The sequence below is a fragment of the Psammomys obesus genome, unplaced genomic scaffold (genome assembly GCF_907164565.1).
Source record: "Psammomys obesus unplaced genomic scaffold, mPsaObe1.curated_primary_1811, whole genome shotgun sequence".
In the NCBI taxonomy this organism is placed as follows: Eukaryota; Metazoa; Chordata; class Mammalia; order Rodentia; family Muridae; genus Psammomys; species Psammomys obesus.
Window position 1 is genome coordinate 10,173,953 of NW_026590062.1, and position 25,689 is coordinate 10,199,641.

A 25,689-nucleotide genomic window follows, 5' to 3' on the forward strand; every position below is an offset into this window, starting at 1 on the left:
TCACCATAAAATAAAATAGCAAAAGAGATTGGCGACTTGGATTTCAACGAGAGGAAAATGAAAATGGGCTCTGGAAGAACTCTTAAAGTCCCACACTTGTCTGGCTTACACTGTTTGTGTAAATCTGAGGCTTTAGTTTCATGTTAAAGTTCCTGGTGTATTTTTTAGCACTACATATTGAGAAGGAAAACAGAAGTTATGTGTACATTCCTTCCCCCATTTCTTCATTCTCATGCATATTCTAAGATTAACTAAAATAAAACTCTACATCTTCTACATGGCATAAAAGTAATTTTATATTACAAGCCAAGTATTTACAACATAAAGCATACAAGCTGTAACTTCAGGTAATGTTGGATTTGTTTTGTTTTTCAAGACAGGGTTTCTCTGTGTAGCCTTGGCCATCCTGAACTCTTTTTGTAGACCAGGCTGGCCTCTAATTCAGAGATCCACCTGCCTCTGCCTCCCAAGTGCTGGGATTACAGGCGTGTGCCACCACTGCCCAGCTCAGGTAACACTTAAAATTGGAGAGACGCCCTGCTTGATTCAGAAAGGTGGTGTATGCCTGCAATCTCAACACTCAGGAGGGAGGCAGAAACAGGAGGTTCACGTTCAAGGACCACACGGCTTCTGTATGAGTTCTGAGCCATCCAGGGATACAAAAAGAAAAGAGGTATCATCAAGAGAGTATTATCAGTTCATGATGTTTACCAATGATGCTTGGTTCCTATCAGATGGCATCAGGATTTAGCAGAAACTGCATACTCTGGCCTCACAAATGCGCTTGAGAACTGGCCATCTTCTCGACTCTGTGACTCAAATCTCATCTAAGTACCTGTTCTGGAAATGACCACAGCTGCTCCATGCTTTTCTGTGTGATGACTAACAAACAAGAGAAAGGTCAGGTTAAGTTGTAAGACAAACCAAGAATCAATAATGGAAGCACAGGCCACTTTTTAAAATGTGAAAACATGTAATTAAAAGGAAATATTCTATTTTCCAGTTCTCAAGCTGAAACACAATTTCTACTGACACACAAGACCAAGTTGTTTGACTTCTTTACCAACAAAACATTCTGTTCTTTCAACTTGTTCTTTCTCACGTGTGCGAAGAACTTAACTCTGAAAAAAAAAAAACAAAACAAAACCAAAAACAATCCTTGCAGCCACGTGTGGTGGTGTACACTGTTAATGCTAGGCTGAGTTCCAGGACAGCCTGGTCTACAAAGCAAGTCCAGGACAGCCAGGGCTCTGTTAAAAAGAAACCCTGTCTCAAAAAAACAAACAAAGCAACCCTTAAGGCGATGTTTCAAAAACCTTCCACCAGTTGGAGGTAGTAGACACCTTTAAATTGAGCACTCCAGAGGCAGAGGTAGATGGTTCTCTGTGTTTGAGGACAGCCTGGTCAACAGGACAAATTCCAGGACAGTCAGGGCTATACACAGAGAAACCCAGCCTCAAAAAACCAAAATAAACAATAAACAAACAAAATTCTGAGAGGCCATACGGTACGTGAGTCATAAAGACACTGCTCTCCAGTGAGCCGAAGAAGTGTGGGAAGATGGAGAGTGTGACAGGCAGTGGTCTTAACTGATAACATGTGCAAACTGGAGACAACAGCCTACTGCTTGACTGGAGCTGTTTGTATGTTTCCACAGACATCAGTAGCAGGCAGGCAGTAAATTACCAGGAATATAAGGTTGAATTTCCAGCTAGGAGTAGAGTTTGTATCATTAGCAAAACTGACTCATGTTAAAACATACTTTACTACTGGTCTAGGAATATACAAACAAAACTGCTCTAGAGTGTCAAATTATTGTTTGGGGGAATTTTGTCTAGGGGTAGACCTACTTTTGAGTGACAATAGGTGGGACATCTCCAGGATTTTTACAGACATCCAACATAGTTACTTTTGTTTTTGAGACAGGGTTTCTCTGTGTAGCCTTTGCTGTCCTTGACTCGACTTGTGGACCAGACTGGCCTCAAACTCTGATCCACCTGCCTCTGCCTCTGCCTCTGCTGGGATTAAAGGAGTGTGCCACCACACCTAGTTCCAACAGTTCTTATCTAGACAAAGGTAGGTATGGATTTCATTATGGGCCAGATGAATTCAGCTGAAAGCTGCCAAAACCCAGTTAAGCAAGATGAAAAGCAGCCATCAAGATAGAAGCTCTTCCCAGTCATGCCTACAATCCACCACACTGAAGGCAAAAACACCCTAAGCTTTCAGAAGAAAACCAAATGGTAAATTTCAAAGATGAGTGGCAGGTAGAGACATGGGTCAGCAGTTCCTCTGAACTGCTGTTAGTTAGACTAACAACTAACTCTGTCCCCAAGAGAACACTGGGTTCCAACCCCGGGACAGGAGCGCCAGAGGTTTGTGGACATAAGAGAGCAAGTGTAGCCTCCCTGATGATCTGTGGGACAGGATTTCACTGAAAACAACAGGCCCTTAATGCAACTCTCAGCTACATTTTTTTCTGGCCAGAAATTTTGCTTAAAATTCTTTTTCTCCGATGCCTGACTCTGAGATCTTGCTATTCTGAAAAGTGCTCCCACTTGTCACAACAGTTCCAGTCACCTCAGAGTAATGAACCTTTCCTCCCACTGCAGTCTTCAAGGACACAGCGATGTTTATCACACACCCCCGGTCAGTGGTACTTTCCTCAAGAACAGTGAGGACGCTCCAGGAGCTACACAAGGACAAAGTCCTTTGGAACCCTTCTGACTGAGGAGGATGAGACAAAAATTGAGTAACTGAGACAGAGGACTTGCCCTACCTGTAATCGAAGTGTCTGTTACCTCCTCTGGGTGCCAAAAAAGGCAATCAATCATCAAAAACGACTCTAAAAAAATAAAAATCACCACTAGCAGAGGAACTGGCTATATACACGACAGATAACAAAGATAAAGGCCATTTTCTGGACCATAATTCTATTTCCTGAGCATAAAGGATACTGAAAAAGATAAACACAGCCTGAGAGGATGGCACTAATCTAGGCAGAACCCCCACTGTGGTCAGCCATAAGAAAAAACAACCGAATAAAACTGGATCCTTTCTGATGCTGTTTCTCAGCAACATCCTGCAAGAAAGATGTCAGAGGAGCAGGGGAAGATAGTGACTGTCATGATGCTGTGAAGGAGAACACAGAGCAGGTGCCAGGGAGGGGAAAGAGGAATACGCTCCAAAGCAAGTCCCAGTGGGCTGAGGAAATACACCAACACCTTGACAAGCATGACAGAAAGGAAATGCCTTTTTTTTCCCCTAGGTGATCAGGGACAAGAGAAGCCACGGCCATGCTCCTGCTTTTCTACCAGAGTGACTGCAGGACAAGGAGTGTACATCCTGAGAGCTGTGCCAGATAGTTGACAATGCTTGAGTCACAAAATCAGGTTGGCGCTAGAACTAACCTAGCCAACATGCAGGGAGTGAAGGAAATGAGGCTCCACAGTCCTTGATGCAACAGTTTAGTGGGCAGAAAGCCTGGCATGGCTTCTTTACCTGCCTCTGGCAAAGGGCTGTAATACTTTACCACAGATAAATCCATCTTTCTTGACAGTCTCATCTCATAATATGACTCAACCATCCTGTTTCTAATACGTATAGAAATTGAGCTTCTTAAAAACAAAAACAATTAACAGTTAGGAACTCTGAACCTAAATCTATATAGCAACTTAAACAAAAATGAAATGAAAGTATGATTTATTAATTTACATAAAAATTACTTTTTACATTAAGGAATAATTTTTCCAATTGTTAAAAATAGTTTGAAGCTGTTACTATTGGGGCTCGTGGGGAGTGGTCTGCTCCTCGATCACCTGCTTCACAGCCTCTGCCAGCTTTAGTCGGTCTACTTTATCTGTGAATCCACGACCTGAAAGGCAAGAAAGAACAAGGTCAGCAGGACAGCTTAGCACCTGGAATCCGCCGCAACAGTCGTTTTCAAGCAGTAACTGAGCACCGAGCAACTTCACAAATCAGAGATAGTGTATGTATGTCTGACAAAGGACTCATACCCAAGCATATAAAAACTCCTAAGCATGTAATAAGAAAGCCACACTGACTAGAAAGACAGGCCAAAAATTAAGACAGGCATGTCACAAAGGGACTTAGGTAAGTGGTCAGAAGCATCTGAGATGCACAGCGTCACCAGCCTAAAGCCATCCAAACCCACACTGCAGTAACACCACAAAACCATCAGAACAGATATAAACAGCGGCAAAGATGGTGCCGCTGCAGATGTCAGAGTCGGAAAGCACCACTAAAGAGCATTCTTGAACTCATGCTACTGCTGTCAAAAGCTGGCTAACCCAGGTAAATACACAAACTGATTAATAAAAGGTAAAAATTATTTCACAAGCTGTTCATCAAGACACAGAAGAGTGGTCACAACAGCCCTTTCCTTGTTTATTAGAACCTAGAAACAAACTAAATGTCCACGCAGCAGTGAGTGGACAGTATTCATGACAGCATGGGTGAAACTAACAAAACAATGCTGACTAAAAAGCCAGAGGAAAAAACAGAGACCTGATTTTGTTTATATAAAATACAAAACTCGGGGCAGGAGAATGGCTCAGTGGTTAAGAGCACTTGCTGTTCTTGCAGAGGACCCAGCATTAGTTTTCAGCAACCACATGGCTCACAACTACCCATAATTTCAGTTCCAGGTACTCTGACTTCCTATTTTGACCTGTGCAGACAATAGCACACATGTGCTAACGAGATATACATGCAGACAAACACTCATATACACAAAACCTATAGACTACAGAGCTAAGACTCAGGGTTGGAAGTGCCTCTGAGTGGATGACTGGTGTTGGTACAGAGCAGGGTGCACTCCGCACACTCACAGTCCACACTGTCCAGACTGCTTCACACCCACCACGGTTCACATTCTAGAACAAGCTCCTTGTGAAGTGAAATCTCTCCAGGGTTTCAGGCCAGGCACATTCAGAAAACAATGTCAAAGCAAGTGCCCCTTCCTTCTTTTCCTCCCTCCCTTCCCTCAGCACACTGGAGCTGCTCTGATGGCCCACTCAGCTGGACTCATAGTCTCACCCAGGCTGCTAACAGCAGGGCAGGAAAAGGCACCTCTCTACCTTGTTCTGGGGAAGAAATTTACCCACTGGCAGATCTGGCAATTGACTGAGTTCAATCAAATGATTCCAAAACAAATAATTGTGGGGAACTTTCTGGCACCCCCTCTGGCAGTGTGTGTTGTTCCTTATCATGTGGTGAACAGCCCAGGAATGTGGGGAATGGATCTGGCTTTGTTTTGTCTCCCCCCCCCCCCCCCCCAGGAAATACGGCAGAGCTCTGCAGTGTTCACTGTGACATATACTGCACTTGCACTTTGGAAACCGAGTATAGAGAGTAGAGAGCAAACATGCCCGGGCAGTTAAAGTGGGGTGCCCCCTTCTCTACATGCACCACCCTCACTGCGCTCTGGCCTCAGAGACCGTCTGTGTCTCAGCACAGGCAGTCCTACCATTCCAGCTGAAGCTCTGCAGGGCGTCCCTCAGGAGCTTGCACTCCCGGTTGTACTTCCAGGCTTCCTGCATCACCTCATTCAGCTTCTCGTCTTCATTCTCTCCTATGAATAAGAATGGAGAGAAGTTTCACTTCTTCTGTAGCATCATGGGATTTTTGTGTTAAAGATGAAAAGACATGCTGTCCAACTAGGTGAGAAATTATGATACAACATGTATAACTTGGTAGTCACTGGCTCCCTGCAGTCCTGGTGCTCCCAGGTGACCCTCTTATCACCAAGCTCTTCACACACAGGCTCTAACAACCGCAAGGGTGAGTGCTGGGAGTCAAGAGAAATGTGGGAGAAGTTTCTGAGCAAAAACATCTGGCCAAGTGAGGAAGAAAAACAAGGCTGTATGTGCTGCCGTTTTCCTAAGCACACCTCTTGCTTCAAAATACTCAGGCATGTTCTCTAAGTGCTCTCTTTAAAAACCAACAACAAAAGACTTAGTTATTTGTGTATTACATGTGTATGAGTGTTCTGTCTTCATGCATAGCAGAAGATTCCATTACAGATGGTTGTGAGCCATCATGTGGTTGCTGGGAATCTTCAGGACCTCTGGAAGAGCAGCCAGTGCTCTTAACCTCTGAACCATTTCTCTAGTTCCTCTGGGTGATCTTAAATGGCATAGGATTTAGAGAGAACGGTTAATCCAACCTTTTCTAACCCCATCTAATAATGAAGCATCTCATTCATTAGCAAAGAACAGCCCCTCACATCACAGTCCTCTGATGAGGAAGGCCTTGGGATGGGAGATCTCTCCTTTAAAGGCCAGCATAAAGCCAGGGACACAGCTAGGCTAGTCGTGAGCTAGTGCGGTGTTATTTTTGTACTCACAGATACATAGTGGGGCATTGTAAAGATTCTGGAAATGGTGTTGACGGCCTCTAACCTATCCCTGGACGCTGTTCACATTTCCATTCTTCACCCTCTACTTTGTGCTTTCATTGTGAAACAGATAACACAAAATCACATGCCCCAGCTGGCACCTGCAGTTAAGCTGAAACTAGAACTTCACAGAAAAGCAGACACACATGACTTGCTGTGTGCCTGCACTGGCACTGTTTCCTAGTTGGTGTGGACTCATTTAGTTTAAGCTATAAACAGAGCATCACAGACTAATCCACTCCTCTTCACATGCACACCCATGTATGCTCATGCACACAAGCACACACATATGCAGAACGTTAATAAGTGGCATGACCTTTACCAGCCTGGGGGAGGATACACTGGGCAATGACATCTCGAAGCTTTTCCAAGGCAACATTTGAATCCTCAGCTCCATTCTCATGGTCGTGTATATAAATACCATCCTTTGGCTTGGTGCTTTACAAGTATGGGGAAAGATAATAACAAGGTGAGACCTCAGAACCCAGCTCTAAACTCAAGATACCAGAACAAGGGGCAGGCATGGTGGCTCACGCCTTTGATCCCAGCATTTGGAAGGTAGAGGCAGGCCCATCTTCCTGAGTTAAAGGCCAGCCTGGTCTACAAAAAGCCAGTCCAGGACGGCCAGGGCTTGTTATACAGAGAAAACTTGTCTTGAAAAACAAAAAACAAACAAACAACAACAAAAAAAAGATACCAGAATGTTCACAAAAGTAACTACAGAGTGTGTCAACTTCTAAGGCTGTCTAAAGTTGGTACTCACCCCAGTAGCTTCCTTTTCCTTAGAATGGGGTTGTTCACAGAGTGCAGGGGCTTGAGGCTGACTTTGAGGTCCTGGATCCTCATGTTTGCCAGTTGCTCAGCATGAGCCTGCTGGATCCCTGCAACCACTGCCTGCGTGTAAACACTACTAACAGTTAATTCTGCCTTCTGGACTTTTTTTTTTTTTTTGGTATGTTACCCATGTTCATCTTGGACATACATGATTTGCCAACCTAAGACCCCCAAGTGAGTGTTGGGTGTGGTGTGCCATTGTGCCTGGCTTTGTCAGCTTGTGTCCACATTTGTTACTTAGCATTCAAAAATGCAACCTAAGACAAAGGCAAAGCATAAAGTGTGCTGATGACACACACATTCTCATCTGACAGAGGGTTCTCCCCCAGGATCAGTGAGGCCCAGGAACAGCAAACCACACAAAGGCCACAAACCAACTCACCTTCTTCCTTGGCAATGGGAACAAAAATTTCAGCAAGAATCACTAACAGTGCTAGAGAGATGGCTCAGCGGTTATAAGCAAACACTGTTTGCCTCATATCAGGCAGCTCACAACCACCCATAACTCCAGTTTAAGGAGATCTGAAACCTTTTCTGGCCTCCACAGGCACCTGCCTGCACATGGCACACAGATAAATAAAAAAAAATAAATCTTCCTATTCCTCAATATAGAAGCTAGCCAGTAAGTGTGAGGGTCTCTGCCTTCTTCTTGGGTGAAGATCTGGTTTCTAAAATAAATTTGTTTTGTTTGCCTTCACAACCTGCCTGATCTCAACACCTTGCAGAGAGAATCTTATATGCTCTGTGCCAGATAAGCCACATTGAAGGTGTTAAGGATATTCCTTTGGACCTTCCCTTGGATCCTGATTTTTCAGGAAACGAGAAGTAGCATGTGCCTGTCACTGTTTCCTTTAAGCCCCATATTCAGCCATGGTAACTTCCCCTTTTCACACTGTCTTTTCACACAACAAACTAAGCATCACTAGAAAAAGGGGAAAAAATGGTTTGCCGGGTGGTGGTGTCGCACACCTGTAACCCTAGCACAGGAGAGGCAGAGGCAGGCAGATCTCTGTGATTTTGAGGCCAGCCTAGTCTACAGAGTGAGTTCCAGGACAGCAGGGCTACACAGAGAAATCCTGTCTCAAAAGGAAAAAACAAAACAAAACAAAAAAAACATCACTGACCTTATCCATCATCAGCTGAGCAGAGGGTAGCACATTATCTAGGGCCTCCGTCGAGTTGAGCCAGGGGTGATCCAACACGCCCTCAATGGTGAGTCTTTCCTCTGGTTTGACCTTTAGGAGCCTGCAAAGAAAACAGACCAACAGACACAAAATGCATAATGTCCCCTAAAGAAACAAAGCAAAGTCTTGGGCTGGCTCCAAATAGCTCTGGATTCTTTTGACTTTCTACCAACTCCTATAGGCCTGGGGCTTCTAACAGCAAGGCAAGATGGATGCTAGTCCCATGTAGTACTTATGGGTATGTTTTGGCTTAAGGTCTTCTGAGCAGTTGATTAAAAGTGGTACCACAAATTTTATTCAAAAATACTTGAGAACATATCACAGGATTCAGTAGGTAAAACCAACATGACTATAGGTCCTGCTGTATTTAACCCCCACACTGAGGTTTCTGGGACAATGCTTCAACTACTGTTGGCTGATAGTGCCTGTAAATTAGCTGAGAGTCATGCATTGTGAAACAGGAGGCTTTTATCTAAGATTAAACTAGATCCCATCAGATGGTAACCCAAACCTTTCTTTATTCCACAGTCAATAACTTAAGACCAGCCATGACATGGCACTTTCCCCTAAGCCCAACACTTTCTTTGGAACCAGCTGTGTTTTGGTCATCTTCATGCCCTCACATCCATTTACCCCAACATACTCCTGGGCTCTCTGTAAAACCACCTCTTCTAATTACATATCCCTTCATCCCAAATGTCTGAGTCAGGACAAGCCTACATCCCTTGTGAGCCCTAGACAGGCAAGAGATCTTTATCTCAAGAAAAGAGCAGAGGAGGAGGGAGAAAATGTGGATGGAGGCCTGAAAAATGATACTCAAGATTGACCTGTGACCTCTATATGCAAGGACACCTATACTCCAAAGGGCAGAGACACCCAGGTTTTCTACAGAGCTGGCATACAGCCTAGAAGCACTATATGAAGACTGGTAGGAATTAAATCCTGCTCTCACCATAATAAAAAGTCCTTTACATATTTTAGGAAATAGTCCCTCTTTAATAGCACACACTCCATAAACTACCACCTCACTTTTTTTTTTTTTTTTTTTTAAGATTAATTCACATATTTTGTATATGAGTGCTGTCTTCAGGCACACCAGAAGATGGCATCAGTTGCCATTATAGACAGTTGTGAGCAACCACGTAGTTCCTGGGAATTGAACTCATAGGACCTCTAGAAGAGCAGTCAAGTGCTCTTAACTGCTGAGCCATGTCTCCAGCACCATTTTTTAAATTTCTTGTTTGATATAGGGTGCCTGTAGCCTTGAATTCATGATTCTCCTGCCTCAGCCTTCTAAGTGTTGGAATCACAGGCAGGCATTAACATGCCTGGCACAAGTTCACTTTTAGAAGGGAGTGCTGTCAATAAGGATAGTTCCCAGCACAGCCCCTTCTATCCTTCCCCTCCTCTCAAAACATATGAAGAAACAGCTATGCATTCCACACAGTCCGGCAGAGGAAATAGTCAAGTTCAACTCTTTCTTTCATATTCTTGCTACAAAAGGGCTGTGTCAACTCTTTCTTGCATAGTTACTATCCTTATCTCTTTTTAAGATTTTTATTTCATGTATGAGCGTCTGCCTGCATGCATCTCTGTGCACATGTGCAGTGCCCAAGAAGATCAGAAGAGGGCACTAAGCCCCATGGAATTGAAGTTACAGCAGTTATGGGCCACCATATGGGTGCTGGGGACCTAGCTAGCTCTGGAAGAACAACCAGTGCTCTTAACCACTGAGCTATCCCTGTAGCCCTGCTATTCCTAATTCTTTTTTCTTTTAAAGATTCATTAAAGTCAGAAGAGGGCACCAGATCTCATTATAGATGGTTGTAAGCCATGTGGTTGCTGGGAATTGAACTCAGGACCTTTGGAAGAGTGGCCAACCAGTGTTCTTATCCTCTGAGCCATCATTCCAGCCCCGCTATTCCTAATTCTTCCTGAGTCCCAGCTTAGTGACTGTCAGAGAAACCATTTGGCAGAGAATGCTGGGTGTGTGTTCTGAGACTAGCACCACACACTTCAACAGTATATGAAGAACAAAAAGGCCAAATGTGCTGTCTTCTGAAATGCATGGAACCCCAGTTAAAGTCTTAGCATTGCTGGGAATGGTGGTGCACATCTGTAATCCCAGCACTCAGGAAGGAAGAGGAGGCGGATCGTGGTGAGTTGGAGGCCAGCCTGGTATATAAAGCAAGTCCAGGACAGTCAAGGCTACACAGAAAAGGCCTGTATTTAAAAAAGGGGGGGGAGGGGAGAGAAAGAAAGTCTTAGCACCAGATCCATCCCTGATGGCTGACTCATCTATAAGAGAGACACACACTGGGCATAATGCCACACCTGTAATCCCAACACTCAAGAGATTAAGGCAGGAGGTTGCCACAAGTCTCAGGCCAGCCTCAATTACACAGTGAATTCTAGGCCAGCCAGAGCTATAAGATCCTATATGAAAGCAAAAATAAAACCCACACAAAACAAGATGACAAAAAGAAGAGGAGGGAAGTGTAGAAAGGCTCAACATAGGGTCCTGAATTTAATTCTCATGGAGACTGACTACAGGGCGCCCCTAGGTTCACAATCTCGGGACAAAAATCTACAGCTATACAGAAAAGGGAGAGTTCCAATTTTACTAAAGCATAAATAAGGTTGTTTTTGGTTGTTTTGGTTTTTCAAGATAGGATTTATGTAGTCCTTACTATCCTGGAACTCATTCTGTTGCCCAGGCTGGTCTTGAACTCAAGAGATCCAACTGCCTCTGCCTCCAGAGTGCTGGGATTAAAGGTGTGCACCACCATGCCTGGCTAAATAAGAACTCTTAACTCAGGCTCTAGAGATAGTAAAACATGAAGATGCCTTCCAGAACAAAGGACTTCTCTTTACCCTGCATTCCCAGCTCCAGGCTCCCTAGCCACCCTTTCGGCAGCCCAGGGACTCACTTCCTCACAACGTCTTTGGCCATCTCTGAGATCTGGCTCCACTCTTCTTCCGGGAACTCGAAACTTCCTGTCATGATCTTTCTCCGCATATCCTTTGGGATAGTCCGACTGTGGTGTTTGGAGTAAAAAGGAGGATAGCCGCACAGCATCACATAAATGATCACCCCTAGGGACCACAAGTCACAGCTCTGAAAGCAAAACAGAAAACAATCATCCTATCAGAGAAGAGCCTCAAACCAAAATGAGCAGAAAGTTCCCCAGCTAAAAGTCCCAAACAGGAAATTCCTCTCTCAACACTCCTCAGTAGAGTCAGGTATAAGACATGAAGGCAGGGCTGGAGAGATGGCTCAGCGGGATTAAGAACACTGGCTGCTCTTCCCGAGGTCCTGAGTTCGATTCCTAGCACCCACATGGTAGCTCACAACCATCTGTAACGGGATATGATTCCTCCTTCTGCTGTGCATGGAAGACAGAGTACTCATATATATAAAATACATGAACAAATATGTCTTAAAAAAACATGAAGGCGTGGTTCACATTTCACAACACATCTCTGAAATAACTCGTGAGCCACGGTGAGGGGCTACACAGGCAGGCAGGCTGAAGCCATTGTCAACACTTGCACTGGCTCAGGTGGGTCTGGGCCTGCAGTTAGCTGTTCTGCAGGCTGCACACCAAGAATACAAGCTCCATCAGCCAAGTGTACAGGAGGCCAAAGATTCCTCCAGTGAGAACTCTGCGTCGCAGTGCTCTGCGGAACCTTAGATAATGTACGTTTGTGCATACATGTGTATGGGGTGCACATGCCTATGCATTATGCATGTGAAACAAGAAGATATCTGGTGTTCTCTATCCCTTGAGAGAGGTTATCTTATTAAACCTGCCACTTTTTGTCTAGGCAAATGGCCTGCACCCTCCACAAATCCTCTGAATGCTCCTGTCAAGAGTGCAGCTTAAATCGGGCAGTGGTCTGAGTTCCACACCAGCCTGGTCTACAGAGCAAGTTCCAGGACAGCCAGGGCTACATGGAGAGACCTTATTTTGAACAAAATGCAGCTTAGTTGCCTAAAAGGAAGCCACACAGCTGGAGCATGTGGACCCACAGCCGCTCTCCCAGGCTCCTGTCACCCATAGCTAGTTGCAAGTGCCCAAAGAGCAAGCACACTTTAAACCTACTCAGCAACTCCAGGATCCAGGGACACTGGCATCATGGGCTCCAGATAGCAGGTTTGATACATGGCTATAAATACAGAAAGCACCACACAAACAAGCACTTGCTATGCATAGAAGACATTGTTCAAATTAGGCAGTTGCTTTTTAAAAATTTACCTGTTTATCTTTTTCAAACTGACATTTTATGAAGTACAAAAGAATCGTACTATAAATGATCAGAAGGCTCTGGAACCCTCTCAAAAATGACCCTTCCGTCTAAAATGAAAGTAGACTGTAAGGTGGCCATGGCCCTTAGCTCCTGTCGCAGGCACTGAACTAATGGAAACGTTCCTTCCTATCTCGTCACATTAGAAACCTGGGTTCCAAGTCACCTTCTACATTCCAGCTGCTGCTGCTTCATGAACATCTCACTAAAGAGCCACCAAGCCCACAGCGCGAAGGCGCAACAGCCTCTTCCCTACCTTGTTGTAGGTGTAGGGTGTTGGCGAGGTAGGTATGATGCCGGACTTCTCCTTCTGGTGCCTCCTCTGTGCTTCTAGTACCTAGCAAAGAGGTGGACAAATGAGACTGCTAACTGGAAAGCACACCTCCAAGTCCCACCGCCTGGAACAGCAGGCTACCGATGAACTGGAGATCAGCAATCAAATACTAACTCAATGTCAATAGCACACTTTCAACCAGGCATGCGGCACACGGTGACAACCTGGCATACACAGTGAGGACATGCTTCAGAATATAGTGAAATGGAAACAAAACCCTTTTGCCAGCTGATGGTGATTCAGTCCTTTACTCCCAGCACATAGGTAGGTAGATCACGCTGAGTTTGGGACTAGCTTGATCTACAAAATGAGTTCCAGGACAGCCAGGGCTATACAGAAAAACCCTGTCTAAAATACCAAACAAAAAAAACACTTTCAAATTTCCTTCTTACAACTAGTAATGTTTCAGTCTGTTAAGGACATGCCCAGCTAGACCAAGAACATGAAGGTTCAAATCCTCTTATCTTTACCCCTAAAGAGATTTGTCTCTTCTGCCCACGGTATGGGGGGGGGGGGGTGTCTGTGTGACCACTGGCTTGTCCCTGAGGACAACCTGATGCCTATGCAAAAGCATACCCACACGGGGCAGATGGACATCAGAGTATAACAGTCACATGGATCTGAGTGACAAATGCTCTCAAGAAAGTAGCTACTGCTACCCACGAGCTGTCATTAACCAAAATGCTCACTCCGCCAGTGCACAGCACAATGGCCCAGGAGGACAAGACTGGCAAAGCGTGCACTGACTTCAGAATGGTGCTGCTCACCACACCTACACTCCTAGTGCCATCTTCACTACCACACTCATGCTGCTGGTGATGGCAGATACCAAGCGTGAGCCTCAAGCATGGGCTCCACTGTCCCCTTAGGCCTCTTTGACAAGATAATTTCAGGGCCCTCTGCAAAACCTACAGATCACCTAAGAGGCTCAGATTATCTTTAGAAAGGCCCACGTCAGAATCTCACTGGTTTCCTGAAATTCATTTTGATTTATATACATGTATGTGTAAATATGCATGGGTGTCTGAGGATGCCAAAAGAGGGCATCAGCTCCTCTGAGCTGGCGTAAAGGCATCCATGAGCCACTGTATCATCTGGGTGTTGGGACGTGAACTCCAGCCCTAGGCAAGAGTAACACGACCCAGGCAGAGGACTGATATGGAGCACGTTTGTTAAAACAGAAACTATACCCAAGCAGGAATGGAGTGATCTCCTTTCTATGTCTAACTTACATGTTTGTTTATTGTATATGATATGCACGTGTGCAGTAGCACAGGTGGAGGTCACAGAACAACTCAGTTTGTGACGTTTGCTGGCAGCACCTTTACACACGAAGCCACCATACAGCCCTGGTCTCTTTTCTTTTCTTTTTTTTTTTGGTTTCCTACTGTTTCGGTTACCAGCAGTCAACCACGGCACAATCTTAACTAAAAGTTCTGTACCACTCTGAGTACGATACCCTGCAGCACCATTCTGCTCCACAGCACCTGGAACTGGATTCTGACCTCTCTTAAGAACATCTGCCCTGTAGCCGGGCATGGTGGTGCACGCCTGTAATCCCAGCACTTGGGTAGGCAGAGGCAGGTGGATCTCTGTGAGTTCAAGGCCAGCCTGGTCTACATAGTCAGGTCCAGGACAGCCAAGGCTACACAGAGAAACCCTGTCTCAGAAAAAAATGAAGGGGGCATGGGGAGAGCAGCTACAGGCAATTTGGTAATACATCATAAGGAAGAAAGCATGTTTACCTGAGGTGCTACATAGTACGGGGTAAACTGGGGTGTCATCAAATCACCTTGGTCAACTTTAGCAAACCCAAAGTCACATAACTTCACAGGGGCGTCCTGAAAGAAAACAAATGGGTCAATACTGCATAGTTGTCGGTAAACATTCACGGAAGCCAGGTGTGGTGGCTCTTGCTTGTAACCCCAGCACTGTGGACTCTGAATCAGGAGGGTCACCCTGACTCTGAGGCCTGGCTGGGAAGGGTGTCTGAGAGCTGTTCTTAGTGTGGGCACTGCAAGCGCTCACCCCTTATAAGCGCTTCCTGCTCTTTGGGTCCCAGCACCCACTGCCCTCCTGTGGCCTCCACAGGCACTGCATGAGCCTGCAGGCAAAACACCCATACACATAAAAATCAGCTATCAAAGTCTAAAACACAGAAGAAGGAATCAGTCAGCCCTGATTTTCACTGGTGAGCACAGCTCTGAATTCAGTGTCTTAGCTCCCAGCCCCTCTCCTCCACCCAGGGCACTGCCTCAGTCTGAACATTAGCCACAACCTCCACAGCAACCAGAGCAGCTGACTAGTAGATATGGGGCAGGGGACAGCAATACAGGGAAAACAGCCTATCAGGGCTAACAGCAACTCAAACTTAACTTTCAAGGACCATATAATAAACAGCATGCCAATTCCTGCCTCTCCCCAAAGGCCCTCCAGATAATATCCAAATTCATAAGTCTCACAAATACATCTGTAACATCCAGATCCACCATGTCATGGGTGTGGCAACAGTTCTGAGCCCCTTATAAGGAAACAAGGGTGAAACTAAAGTGTTGGAAGCACCATGGCCTAACACTTCCTATGCAGCAGTAGGCTCAGTGCAGCAGTAGGGAGGCACACACCTGCAATCCCAGCACTCAGGAAGCAAAGGCAAAATTTTAGGCCAACCGAGTCTTGATGGGGGTCCAGGCTAGTCTGGTCTACAAAGCAAGATCGTGTGACAAAAATAAAACGGGCCTGGGGATGGGCCTCAGTTGGCAGAGTGCTTGCCACTATGCATGGAGTCCTGGGTTCCATTTCCAGTCACATAGTAAACCGAATGTGGTGGTGCATGCCTGGAACCCCATGCACCACTCAAAAAACCCCATGAACTCAAAAAGAGGGAGAGGCAGGAGGATCTGTTCAATGTCATCTTCAGCTACATAGCAAGTTCAAGGCCAGCCTGGGATATACAGACCCTGTGAAGGGGGGGAGGGGACAAAACAAGACAAAGTGACAACATCAAACAAGGAAAAGCAATTTTTCTCACCAAAGAGTTATCCTTGAAAAGCAGATTTTCAGGCTTGAGGTCTCTGTGCGCAATGTTAAGCAAGTGACAGTGCTGCAGAGCCAGGGCTATCTGGAAAAGGGCACAATGGACCAGCCACTTCTTAGAAAAGCACCATTTCTAACACCCCTAGTGTGAGAGCTCAGGGGTTAGGTCAGGCACAACTGTGGCTAGTGTCAATCACAAAACAGAAACTAAGAAAAACTTGTGACATCATGAAACAGAAATGAATTAGCCTTAGTTTAACTATAATCCATATTCACTATACAAACTACAAACCATCCTTTGTCCAAATAAAGGGGTGGATACATCCCTAGGATACCTAGCCGTCCCTTTACCTCTGCTGTGACAGGTACTGTAGGGGACCCATAGGTCTTCAGTAGGCAGGGACTTCCCCAGTGGGCAGCAGGGCTGCTGAGACAGCTTGTACCTTGAGACAGCTGTACTCTATGGAGCAGGCAACACCTTCCAACCAGCTGGCTCCATTCCCTACCTAATGCTGCAATCTGCTCATTACTCAATGACAATGCATGCATCTGTGCAGACTGCAGCAATTTTTGTTTTACACATGATCAGATCTCATCTTTTAGTCTTAGCATTGAAAAATGAATGGTGTAATTTAAAAGATAAATGAGTAAGTTCTGTAGTTCCTCAACTCTGTGTGAGATTCATCTCAGCATTTCAAATATGGTTGCTCACAGTCAATTGGAAAGGAGGCATCCAAAGACAGCTGTAAACTGAGGGGGAATCTGCAAGAGCTCTTTGATGATGCTAACTGCTGTGCCTCTTGATCTTCCATGGTCTACCTGCTTGATCTGATGACAGGCCTGAGGGTTAGCTTGTCACCTCTATGAGTGGTGAGTACTGGCTGGAGTCAAGGTATTGAATTTCTATAATAAAACATCTCTATAATAAAATGTAACTAAAAATCACACACTATTTTAAAATCTGCAGAAATAATAGGTGACTTCTACAAGAAATATCTTAGGTACAAATGCCTGAGAACAAATTTATACTAAAGGGTCTTGCAGGTGACATCAACAGCATGGAAAGCTACCTGTCCACAGCTGTCCACAGTTAAGACAGTCAGTGGAGGAAATTCCTGGCAGCAGCCCTTGGGAAACATGGAACAAGCAATTAAAAATGCCACCCTCCCTCCCAGAGTATAAAAGGGTCACACTTCTATGAAGGCATTCTTTCTGATTATAACAAAGCAGGCAATGAGAGGTCAAACGGAGCTTTTCTTTGAGCTTGCTTTCCCCTAATGCAATTGTACTGCTTAACAGGTAGTCCCAGGCTGACTGTGCCGGGGTTGACTTGCCTGCTTTGTTACTTGGCTGGCTTGCTTCTCTGTAAAGTGCCGGTGCTGGCTGATTCTGTGAAATAGCTCTCCCCCTTCCATCATCTCCATTACAATTAAGAGTCGAGCCCTGTTTGAAAGCATTTGATTTTGTTAAGTTAAAAAAAAAAAAAGAAAAGAAAAGAAAAAAAAAAAGAAAAGGAATAAGAAAGAAACAAAGAAAAGGAAAATAAAAACCCTGGAACAGCAAAAAAACTGACCTGGAGTAAACTCATCTACAAAATATGCAACCACTTTCTAAGTTCAGGGTAACCTAGCCACTGATTAAGTGCAGTACTTCTCAGTCTCAACGAAAAAATAAAAAAAGAAAAAGAAAGAAAAAAGAAAACAAAACAGGTTTTGGCTCCTCTTCCTTCATGTAAATGCTTCTGCTTGCATCCAAATGCTTTCACTGACAGAGCACACTTGGGAAATGCAACCGACTTCCCATTGGCTTTTAAAACCACAGCTCCTTTTACCACCTTCCCAGTGTGCACTTCCCACAGCCTCCCAGGCTGCACTCACAACAGCTCTGCTGAATAAGCTTTAAAATGCAAGGGAGGAGGCTGCTTGCTTGCTGCCCACCACAGTGCAGTGACAGGGATATTTCAGTCTCCACCTAAAGTACTTCCCAAATACATGCACCTAAAAGAATGATGAGGGTTCCTTTCTCCAGAAGGAAACTCAGGACAAGCAATGGGGCAGCTTGGTGGATTAGCCTCTAAGACTTGACCAGGAAAGACATTTAGGCACTCTCCACCCATCTGAAATAGCATCTATTTCAATTCAAATTTATTTAGAGAAGGTCTTACTATGTAGACCAGGCTAGACTAGAATGTATGATTCTCCTGTCTTAACTTCTCAAGAGCGATGATTACAAGCATGCACCCACCCCTATACCTGGCTCGTTAATGTTGTATGTTGCTTTTTAACTAAACTAGAGTTAGAGAGTAAATCCAGGGCCCTGGGTATGCTTTGCAAACAACCACTGAACTATAATCCTCAACCCTTAAAAGTGTTTTGAAAGGACAAAGTAATCAAAATAATGGAGGGTTAGCCCATGAAACAAGATTCCACACAGGCAGCTGGTAAAACTTGGTGATAACAGCTTAGGCATACCTTACATAATTCCACTTTTACAAAGGGTTCTAAGTTTTTAAAACACAAAGAGGAAAAGGTAGGGAAAGGAGAGGAAATGGGTGGGGAAGAGGGGGAGGACACAGAAGAGGATGACTCTGCTCCAAGAAAACCTCCATGTGGGTCTATGGTGATAGCCCTGTTTAGTCTTACCTGGGGCTGGACTCATGAGGGAACTGTACACTGTTAGCAAACACTTCAACAATCTGAACTATATTGGGGTGTGTGGCACACATCATATGCAGGCGCACCTTAAAGAGAACACAGGAAATGTTCATGTGCACAGAAAATGCCATCATTTTCCTCTATAGTTCCCATCAGAAATTGACCGTGCTTGGTCCAAAGGATAAGTCTACTTAAAAATCCTTATCATCTAGAATAATACAAAAAAGTGTTTTCCTGTCCAGACCATCTCCTCAGCCTTCTCTCTACAAATAAAACTGCACCAACAGATTCACTATGTCCTTTTATTAGTAAATGAAAAAAATAACTTACTTTATTTCAGAAATTTCTGCTACTAAGTAAGAAAAAACTGTGAGGTGGCTGGAAGAAAAAAGACTATGCTAGCTTTCCACGCTCAGTAAGAACCCTTGCCAACAGTAAGGGTTAGCAATGAGAACAGAGACTAGAAGGTTAGTATACGCAGATACTTGGTGCATCTGTAGTTTTCAGGAAGCTGCCTGCCTTAACTGTACATACAGATGTATTTTAAGGCTCTAAAACCATTTAGACAAGAGCTGGAAAGACAGCTAAGTGGTTAAGAGTGCTTCCTGCTCTCCAGAAGGCCCGAGTCCAGTTCTCAGCACCCAGGCTGGATGGCTCATACTGCCTCTAACTCCACTTCTAAGGCATTTAAGGCCCTCTTCAGGCCTGCACAGGCACTCACTCCCTCTCCTCCCTCCGTGTGTGTGTGTGTGTGTGTGTGTGTGTGTGTGTGTGTGTGTGAATGTACAAGTCACATGAAGAAACCTACCTCATTTCTAGCTTTTGGACGATCGAGAAGGATTTTAAGTGCAAACCGTTCTTGAGTAGATTTCTTCACACAGACTCTAGGTGTAGAGGGAAATCACAATGACAGTTAGGAGAAAGTAACAGGAGAGCATGGCCTATAGAGACCCTGTCTCAGAGAGACAAACAAATAGAAGGACAAGCAACTTGTCCTAGAGCAGCAGGTGGTAAGGGAGAAGTCTCTTGTTCCTCAGTTCAGCCTAGGGTCACCGTAACAGGCAATGTCGGCTCACTACCAAAGCACTGAAGAAAGGATGGCCTCTCAAAGTGGCCTGGAGTCTTACTTTACATTTCTTACATTTTTTATGTCTTAGCCGGGCGGTGGTGGTACACACCTTTAATCCCAGCACTCAGGAAGCTGAGACAGGTGGACCTCTATGAGTTGGAGGTAAGCCCGATCTACAGAGTTCCAGGACAGCCAAGGCTACACAAAGAAACCCTGTCTTGAAAAATTAAAATAAACAAATAAATAAATATTATGTCTTTGTTTTTAGTGTATGAATGTTCTGCCTGTATGTAAGTTTGTTCGCTACATGGTCCCTGTGGAGATTGGAAGAGGGCAACAGATCCCTTGGAAAAACGAGTTATGGGTGGCAGTGAGACACTTTATAGGTAGTAGGAAATCAAGCCCAGATCCTCTGCAAGAGCAGACAGCACTCTTAACCTTTGACCCATTGGGCTGGGTGTGGTGGTACACACCTGTAATCCCAGCACTTGGGGAGGCAGAGGCAGGCAGATTGCTGTCAGTTCAAGACTTAAAAACTTACCTTTCACATTTTTAAAATGACATGTTAAAGATTTTTATTTTGTGTGTATACGGGTATACATATGGAGGTCACGGAGTCACCTGCAGGGCCAGCTCTCTCCTTCCAGTGTTACTGCTGGCCCCAGAGAGTGAATTCAGGACATTAGACTGTAAGCAAGCACCTCGACTCAATGACCCATCTCACTGGTCCAAATACCTTGACATCTTAAAATTAACCCATCCATACCATGTGACCTTGCTACTTGGCTGTTTCTAGATGTAAAACAAAAAGCATTTACTAAGGGGCCGGTGAGATCTCTAGGACCCATATGGACTAAGAGAACAAACTCCTGAAAGTGATCCTTTGACTTCCACACATTTATTCATAAAAATGCAAAAAATAAAAAATAAAAATAAAATACATCCCCTCTACTAGGAGCTAGAAGTACAGCTCAGTGGTACATGTTCTTAACACACACACACACACACACTGACAGAAAAAAACAAAACTAAACAAAAACTCCTAATTTAAACTCAGGCTAAGCTGGGTGTGTGGCTCACACCTGTAATCCCAGCACTCAGGGAGGCAGAGACAGGTGGATCTCTGTGAGTTAGAGGCCAGCCTGGTCTACAAAGCAAGTCCAGGACACCAGGGCTACACAGAGAAACCCTGTCTCAAAAAAAACTGAAACACACACAAATAAGCTCAGGCTAATTCTTTATGTGTATCTGATGTCTGTAGCTCAAGGCTCATTTCATACATCTCCCAGAACAATGCACCCAGCTTTCCACATTGTCTTACCTAACTGGACCACTAATTCCGGCTCCCAGTTTCTGAGTCCAATTGATACTATATTCTTCTAAAATGGAGGTTTCCTATTAAAAAGAAGAAAAAGGAAAAAAATAAAATAAAGGAGGGGGTCCAGAAATGATTCCACTGTTCAACTAGATAATTAAGCAGAGGTAGGACAGCCATGGCACCTCACCTTCTAAGCCAGTTTACAGGTTTTTATAATTGTGCAATGGTCTACATGACTGCCACTACCTCCCAATACCATAGGTTCAAGAATAAAATGAAACTGTGCAACCCGCTTACATGGTCTATTTAAATAGACAAACGATACCTTAGAGAGGGGTTGGGGACAGACATTATTTCAAAGTACTGACAGAGCTAGGACTTTACATGAGTGGCGGAATACTTCCCTAGCCTATGAGGGGCTTACATCCACCCCCAGCACCCATCCCATGTGCTCAAATGTGCACACACAGAGCACAGTAACTTGTGCATCTTCACTACAACACTCAAGTGTACTTCCTCGGAGTCCAGAAAACCATGTCAGGCATTTGTAGAGGCTTCCACCGTTGAACAAACGGCTCAACTTGTGCAGACAGCAGGTGAACTCCGCCTAATCTTTCCTCATGCTATGGAGTACAGTCTGCTTGTCACAGAACAGAGAGCACTCCATGTTAGACTGTGTTCAGACACTCAATGTGAAGAAAGGCATTTTCATTCTAGACTGCTTGTCCTCAGTCACCACCCACTACAACCAGCTGAGAATGTTTAAATTCAAAACAACCCAATGTTCAGACCCCTCACTTGAGATTCTAGTACAACTAATCTTGGATGGAGCAGATGAAGTATTCATTCTCCACCCATCTTTACCTGGGTAAGCCATCAACCTGTCTGGGGCTCAATAATAACAAAATAGGGAATTCTTGTACTCAGTGTCAAAGGCAGGCAGCTGCTTTCCATAAATACATTTAAAGCTAGACAAAATTGTCAAAACAAAACAGACAGCAACAAAACTGCCAGACTTGATGGCTCTTACTGGGAGGCAGAGACAGACAGATTTCCCTAAGCTCAAGGCATCCTAATCTACAGGCCAGTAAGAGCTACACAGACCGCTGTCAGTTGTCAAAACTAATTATTTCAGAACAGTATAACCTAAACAAACTGAGAACTGTCCTTTTTTAAACTCACTAGAAGTGAGGTCAAAAGCAGCATGCAGCCTGGCTCCCACAGCTTCCATCCTCTGTCCTCTGCCCAAAGCAGTCAGTGGTGTTGCTTGCTCCCAGCATGGAGCTGGCTATGAAAAGTAACACTGCTGCTCTAGATGACAGGAAGAACAACATGGCAGACAGTACAGGTGAGAGCAGGTGAATGTGGGTGAGAAGGCACAGCAGTGCTGAGCCCCAAGACAACGGTCCTGGGTCAGGAAGGCAGAGTGCATGGGTTTAGAGGGCAAATTGCTACCCAGAGCCATAGAATACAGCCAAAGTGAGCCCTCCACAAAAAACTGGAGAGACTGAAAGGCCAGAGGAAATCTAAAGCCAAAAGTGACTTTGCAATCAACTCCATTCTAAAAGGACTCCAGAACCACAGGGGTTGAGAGGCAGGGGGTAAAGACCTCAAAATTCCAAACAGAGGAAAGTCTCTGCTCACATGAGAGGCTGATCTAACAGGAGGAGGCTAAGAAGAAAAAGAAAAAAAAAAAAAAAAAAAAAAAAAAAACAGTCCTGATCCGACATTAACATGTACAAGGAAAAGAAAATTCCCTTTTAATTCTAGGCAGCTGTAACTATAACAAGGGTGAGAGTCCAGAGTTGTTACAATGTTACCAAGCGTCCACTTTGTCAACAAAAACTACTAGACATATAAAACCCAGGAAATTACCATCTAGTATGTGTGTGTGGGGGGAGGGGGTCAATAGCAACTATCTCTGACTTCTAGATACAAACTGATAGGTTCTGTAAAGATTTAATAGTTTCTGGTTTGTTTGTTTGTTATTGGCTTGTTTTGTTTTGTTGAGACAAAAAGTTTTAAATCTCAGCCACTCAGGGAGGCAGAGGCAGGCTGGTCTCTGTGAGTTCCAAGCCACCCTGGTCTACAGAGTGAGTTCTAGGCGAGCTAGGGCTAACACAGAAAAATTCTGTCTTGAAAAGAAAAGAAAAATTCAAAGACTAAAAAAAACAACACTGTTACTGAGTCAAAACTAAAGACTTTTTAATTTTTTTGTTTTGTTTATGTTTGTTTTGTTTTTGAGTCTGGGATTCTCAGGGTTTCTCTGTGTAACTGAGCCCTGGCTGTCCTGGACTCACTTTGTAAACCAGGCTGGCCTAACAGAAAGGGTTAGGGTCTCATAGAGACTGGCCTGCCTCTGTGCTGGGATTAAAGGTGTTCAACACCTCCTCCGGCTGATCTGTTTTTGACTGTTATTCCTGTGTAGCCTTTAACTCCTGGCCTCAAGCACATGCCACCATACCCAGGAAATATACATATTCTCAATGGTGAAACAAAAATAATGAAGAATAAATGTATGAAATTGTCAAATGAAAACACATAAAGAGTGTCAATACATAACAAAGCTGTCACTCTAAAAAAATCTAAACAAAAAAAAAAAAAGTCTATTTGAGCAGGGTAGTGGTGACAAATGCCTTTGATCCCAGCACTCACTCAGAGGGGTAGAGGGAGGCAGATCTCTGAGTTCCAGGCCACCCTAGTCTACAGACTGAGTTCCAGGAAAACACAAAAAAACCCTGTCTCTCTGTCTCAAAAACAAAACAAAACCCCCAAACCAAAAAGACAGGAGAAATAAAAAGTCACTTGGGTTATTTTAATTTATGCACTTATTTATCTTTTTTTTTTTTTTTTTTTTTTTCCTGAGACAGGGTTTCTCTGTGTAGCCTTGGCTGTCCTCAAACTCACAGGAATCCACCTGCCTCTTGAGTGCTGGGATTACAGGCGTGCACCAGGCAGCCAGGCTATACTTACTTTTATCTCTAGGCAGAGTTTGTAGTCCCAGGCTGGCCTCTTAACTACCTATGTGGCCAAAGACAGTCTTAAACCTTTTATTATTTCACTTTTAAGGGTGTATGTGTGTATCCCTAAATATCAGAGGGACAACTTGCAAGAGTTGACCCTCTCCAGCCATGTGGTTCTAGGGATCTTACTCAAGTAATTAGCCTCCTTTGGTGGGCTCAGGATTCTTTGACCCACCAAACACTGAGTATTGCACTGGCTGGGACCCTCAATTCTGACCCTTCTACGTGCTGGGATGACAGCCAGTTTTATGCAGTGAGCTACATGCATTCCAAGTCCCGTTCCGGGTCGTTTTAGAGCATAGGGCACTTTAACTTCTCAGAAATAAACTCTTGGTTCTTAAGAAAGTTTGCAAGAGAACAGGAAGAAATGATCGCACAAAGGAGGGAAAATTCAAAGGACAGGTTTTGGACGAAGGCCAGCCAATTCCTGAAGCTTAAGGTCTCAAAGAGGCTTGTTTCAGACCCATTAAGAGGGGTCAGAACCGCTGCCAAGTGTTGCACGGAGTAGCAAACGGTGGCACTTGGAGGCGATAAAAACATGAGAATCCTAAGAAGCCCTTAGTTCCACTCACATCAAGTATCTCCATGCTACTTACCTCCCTTCTAACTGAGCACAAACTACATCAGCCAAGGAAGCTGGAATCGGACATCCCACCCTTCATAACCCAACACTCTGGGCTTTCAAATGTGATCCAAAGATCCCAGTGAGGCAGGAACCCGGAGTTAATAGATTCTAGTGACTAGAACCTCTACCTCCCACCCAAATTCTCTCGATTTCCCAAAGCCAGCGCTGAGAAAGAATCGCCAAAGTAGGGACAGAGTAGCATCTCCCTCTTACCTTGATGGCTTTCTCCATGTCGCTGTCCTCCGACATGCTCCGCAGGGCTCCCACTGCCCGAAGCGGCGGAGGCTGTACGGCTGTCCGGTCCCCTGGCAGCCGCAGAAGCAAAGGGCTCGGAGCTCGGGTCCCCGGGCCTCGGGGAGACGGGCAGCGCCCGCCCCTGGGGACCGGAGGGGATGAGGGCCCGGGTGCCGGCTCAGCTTCCACAGGCGGCTCTAGGCTGGTGGGGGCGGTGGCGGCGGCAGCGGCGGCGGACCCTGGGGACAAGCCTTTGTGCTGGGCCCCGCGCAGCCGCTTCCCGGCCTCATCCCCGGCCGGGGAGGCAGGCTCCCGGGGCAGGGCGAGACGGGGAGGGGCCCGGCCTGGAGCGCCGTGCGGGGGTTCTGCGGGGCCGCCGCTTAGGCCGGGGCTCGCCAGGTCCCGAGGAGAGGCCTGCGCCGCCGCCGCCGCCGCCGGCACCAGCACCGCCGCGAAGCCGAGCCCGTCGCCGCCGCCGCCGCCGCTTCAGCGCCACACATCGCCGGGACGCCCGCGCCGGGCAGCCCCGCCGGCCGCCCGCCCGCGCCGCGCCCTCTGCAGCCCCACGCCACCCCTGCTGCCGCCCGGCTGCGCGACCCCACAGCCACGCGCGCCCCTCGCCGGCGTCCGCCGGACTTTCCGAGGCTTGCCCGGG

General features: G+C 45.4%; 1 protein-coding gene across 3 annotated transcripts; it reads right to left on the reverse strand.

Moving 5' to 3' along the window:
* Positions 1-3,024: 3,024 nt before the first annotated feature.
* Mapkapk5 (MAPK activated protein kinase 5) lies at positions 3,025-25,658 on the reverse strand. Of its 3 annotated transcripts, none has more exons than XM_055605945.1 (14): positions 25,014-25,656; positions 21,156-21,229; positions 19,574-19,649; positions 18,754-18,851; positions 17,446-17,554; positions 16,107-16,196; positions 14,824-14,919; positions 13,001-13,081; positions 11,367-11,554; positions 8,377-8,497; positions 7,182-7,312; positions 6,741-6,856; positions 5,489-5,593; positions 3,025-3,874 (listed from the first exon to the last, which is right to left on the reverse strand). In XM_055605945.1, exons 1-14 carry the CDS (start codon positions 25,047-25,049, stop codon positions 3,780-3,782), a joined length of 1,416 nt encoding a protein of 471 aa, XP_055461920.1. In that variant the 5' UTR covers positions 25,050-25,656; the 3' UTR covers positions 3,025-3,779. The 3 variants fall into 3 exon arrangements, with proteins under 3 accessions (XP_055461920.1, XP_055461919.1, XP_055461921.1); XM_055605944.1 differs by having other exon boundaries at positions 6,735-6,856; positions 25,014-25,655; XM_055605946.1 differs by lacking the exon at positions 18,754-18,851 and having other exon boundaries at positions 6,735-6,856; positions 16,107-16,192; positions 25,014-25,658.
* Positions 25,659-25,689: the final 31 nt, after the last annotated feature.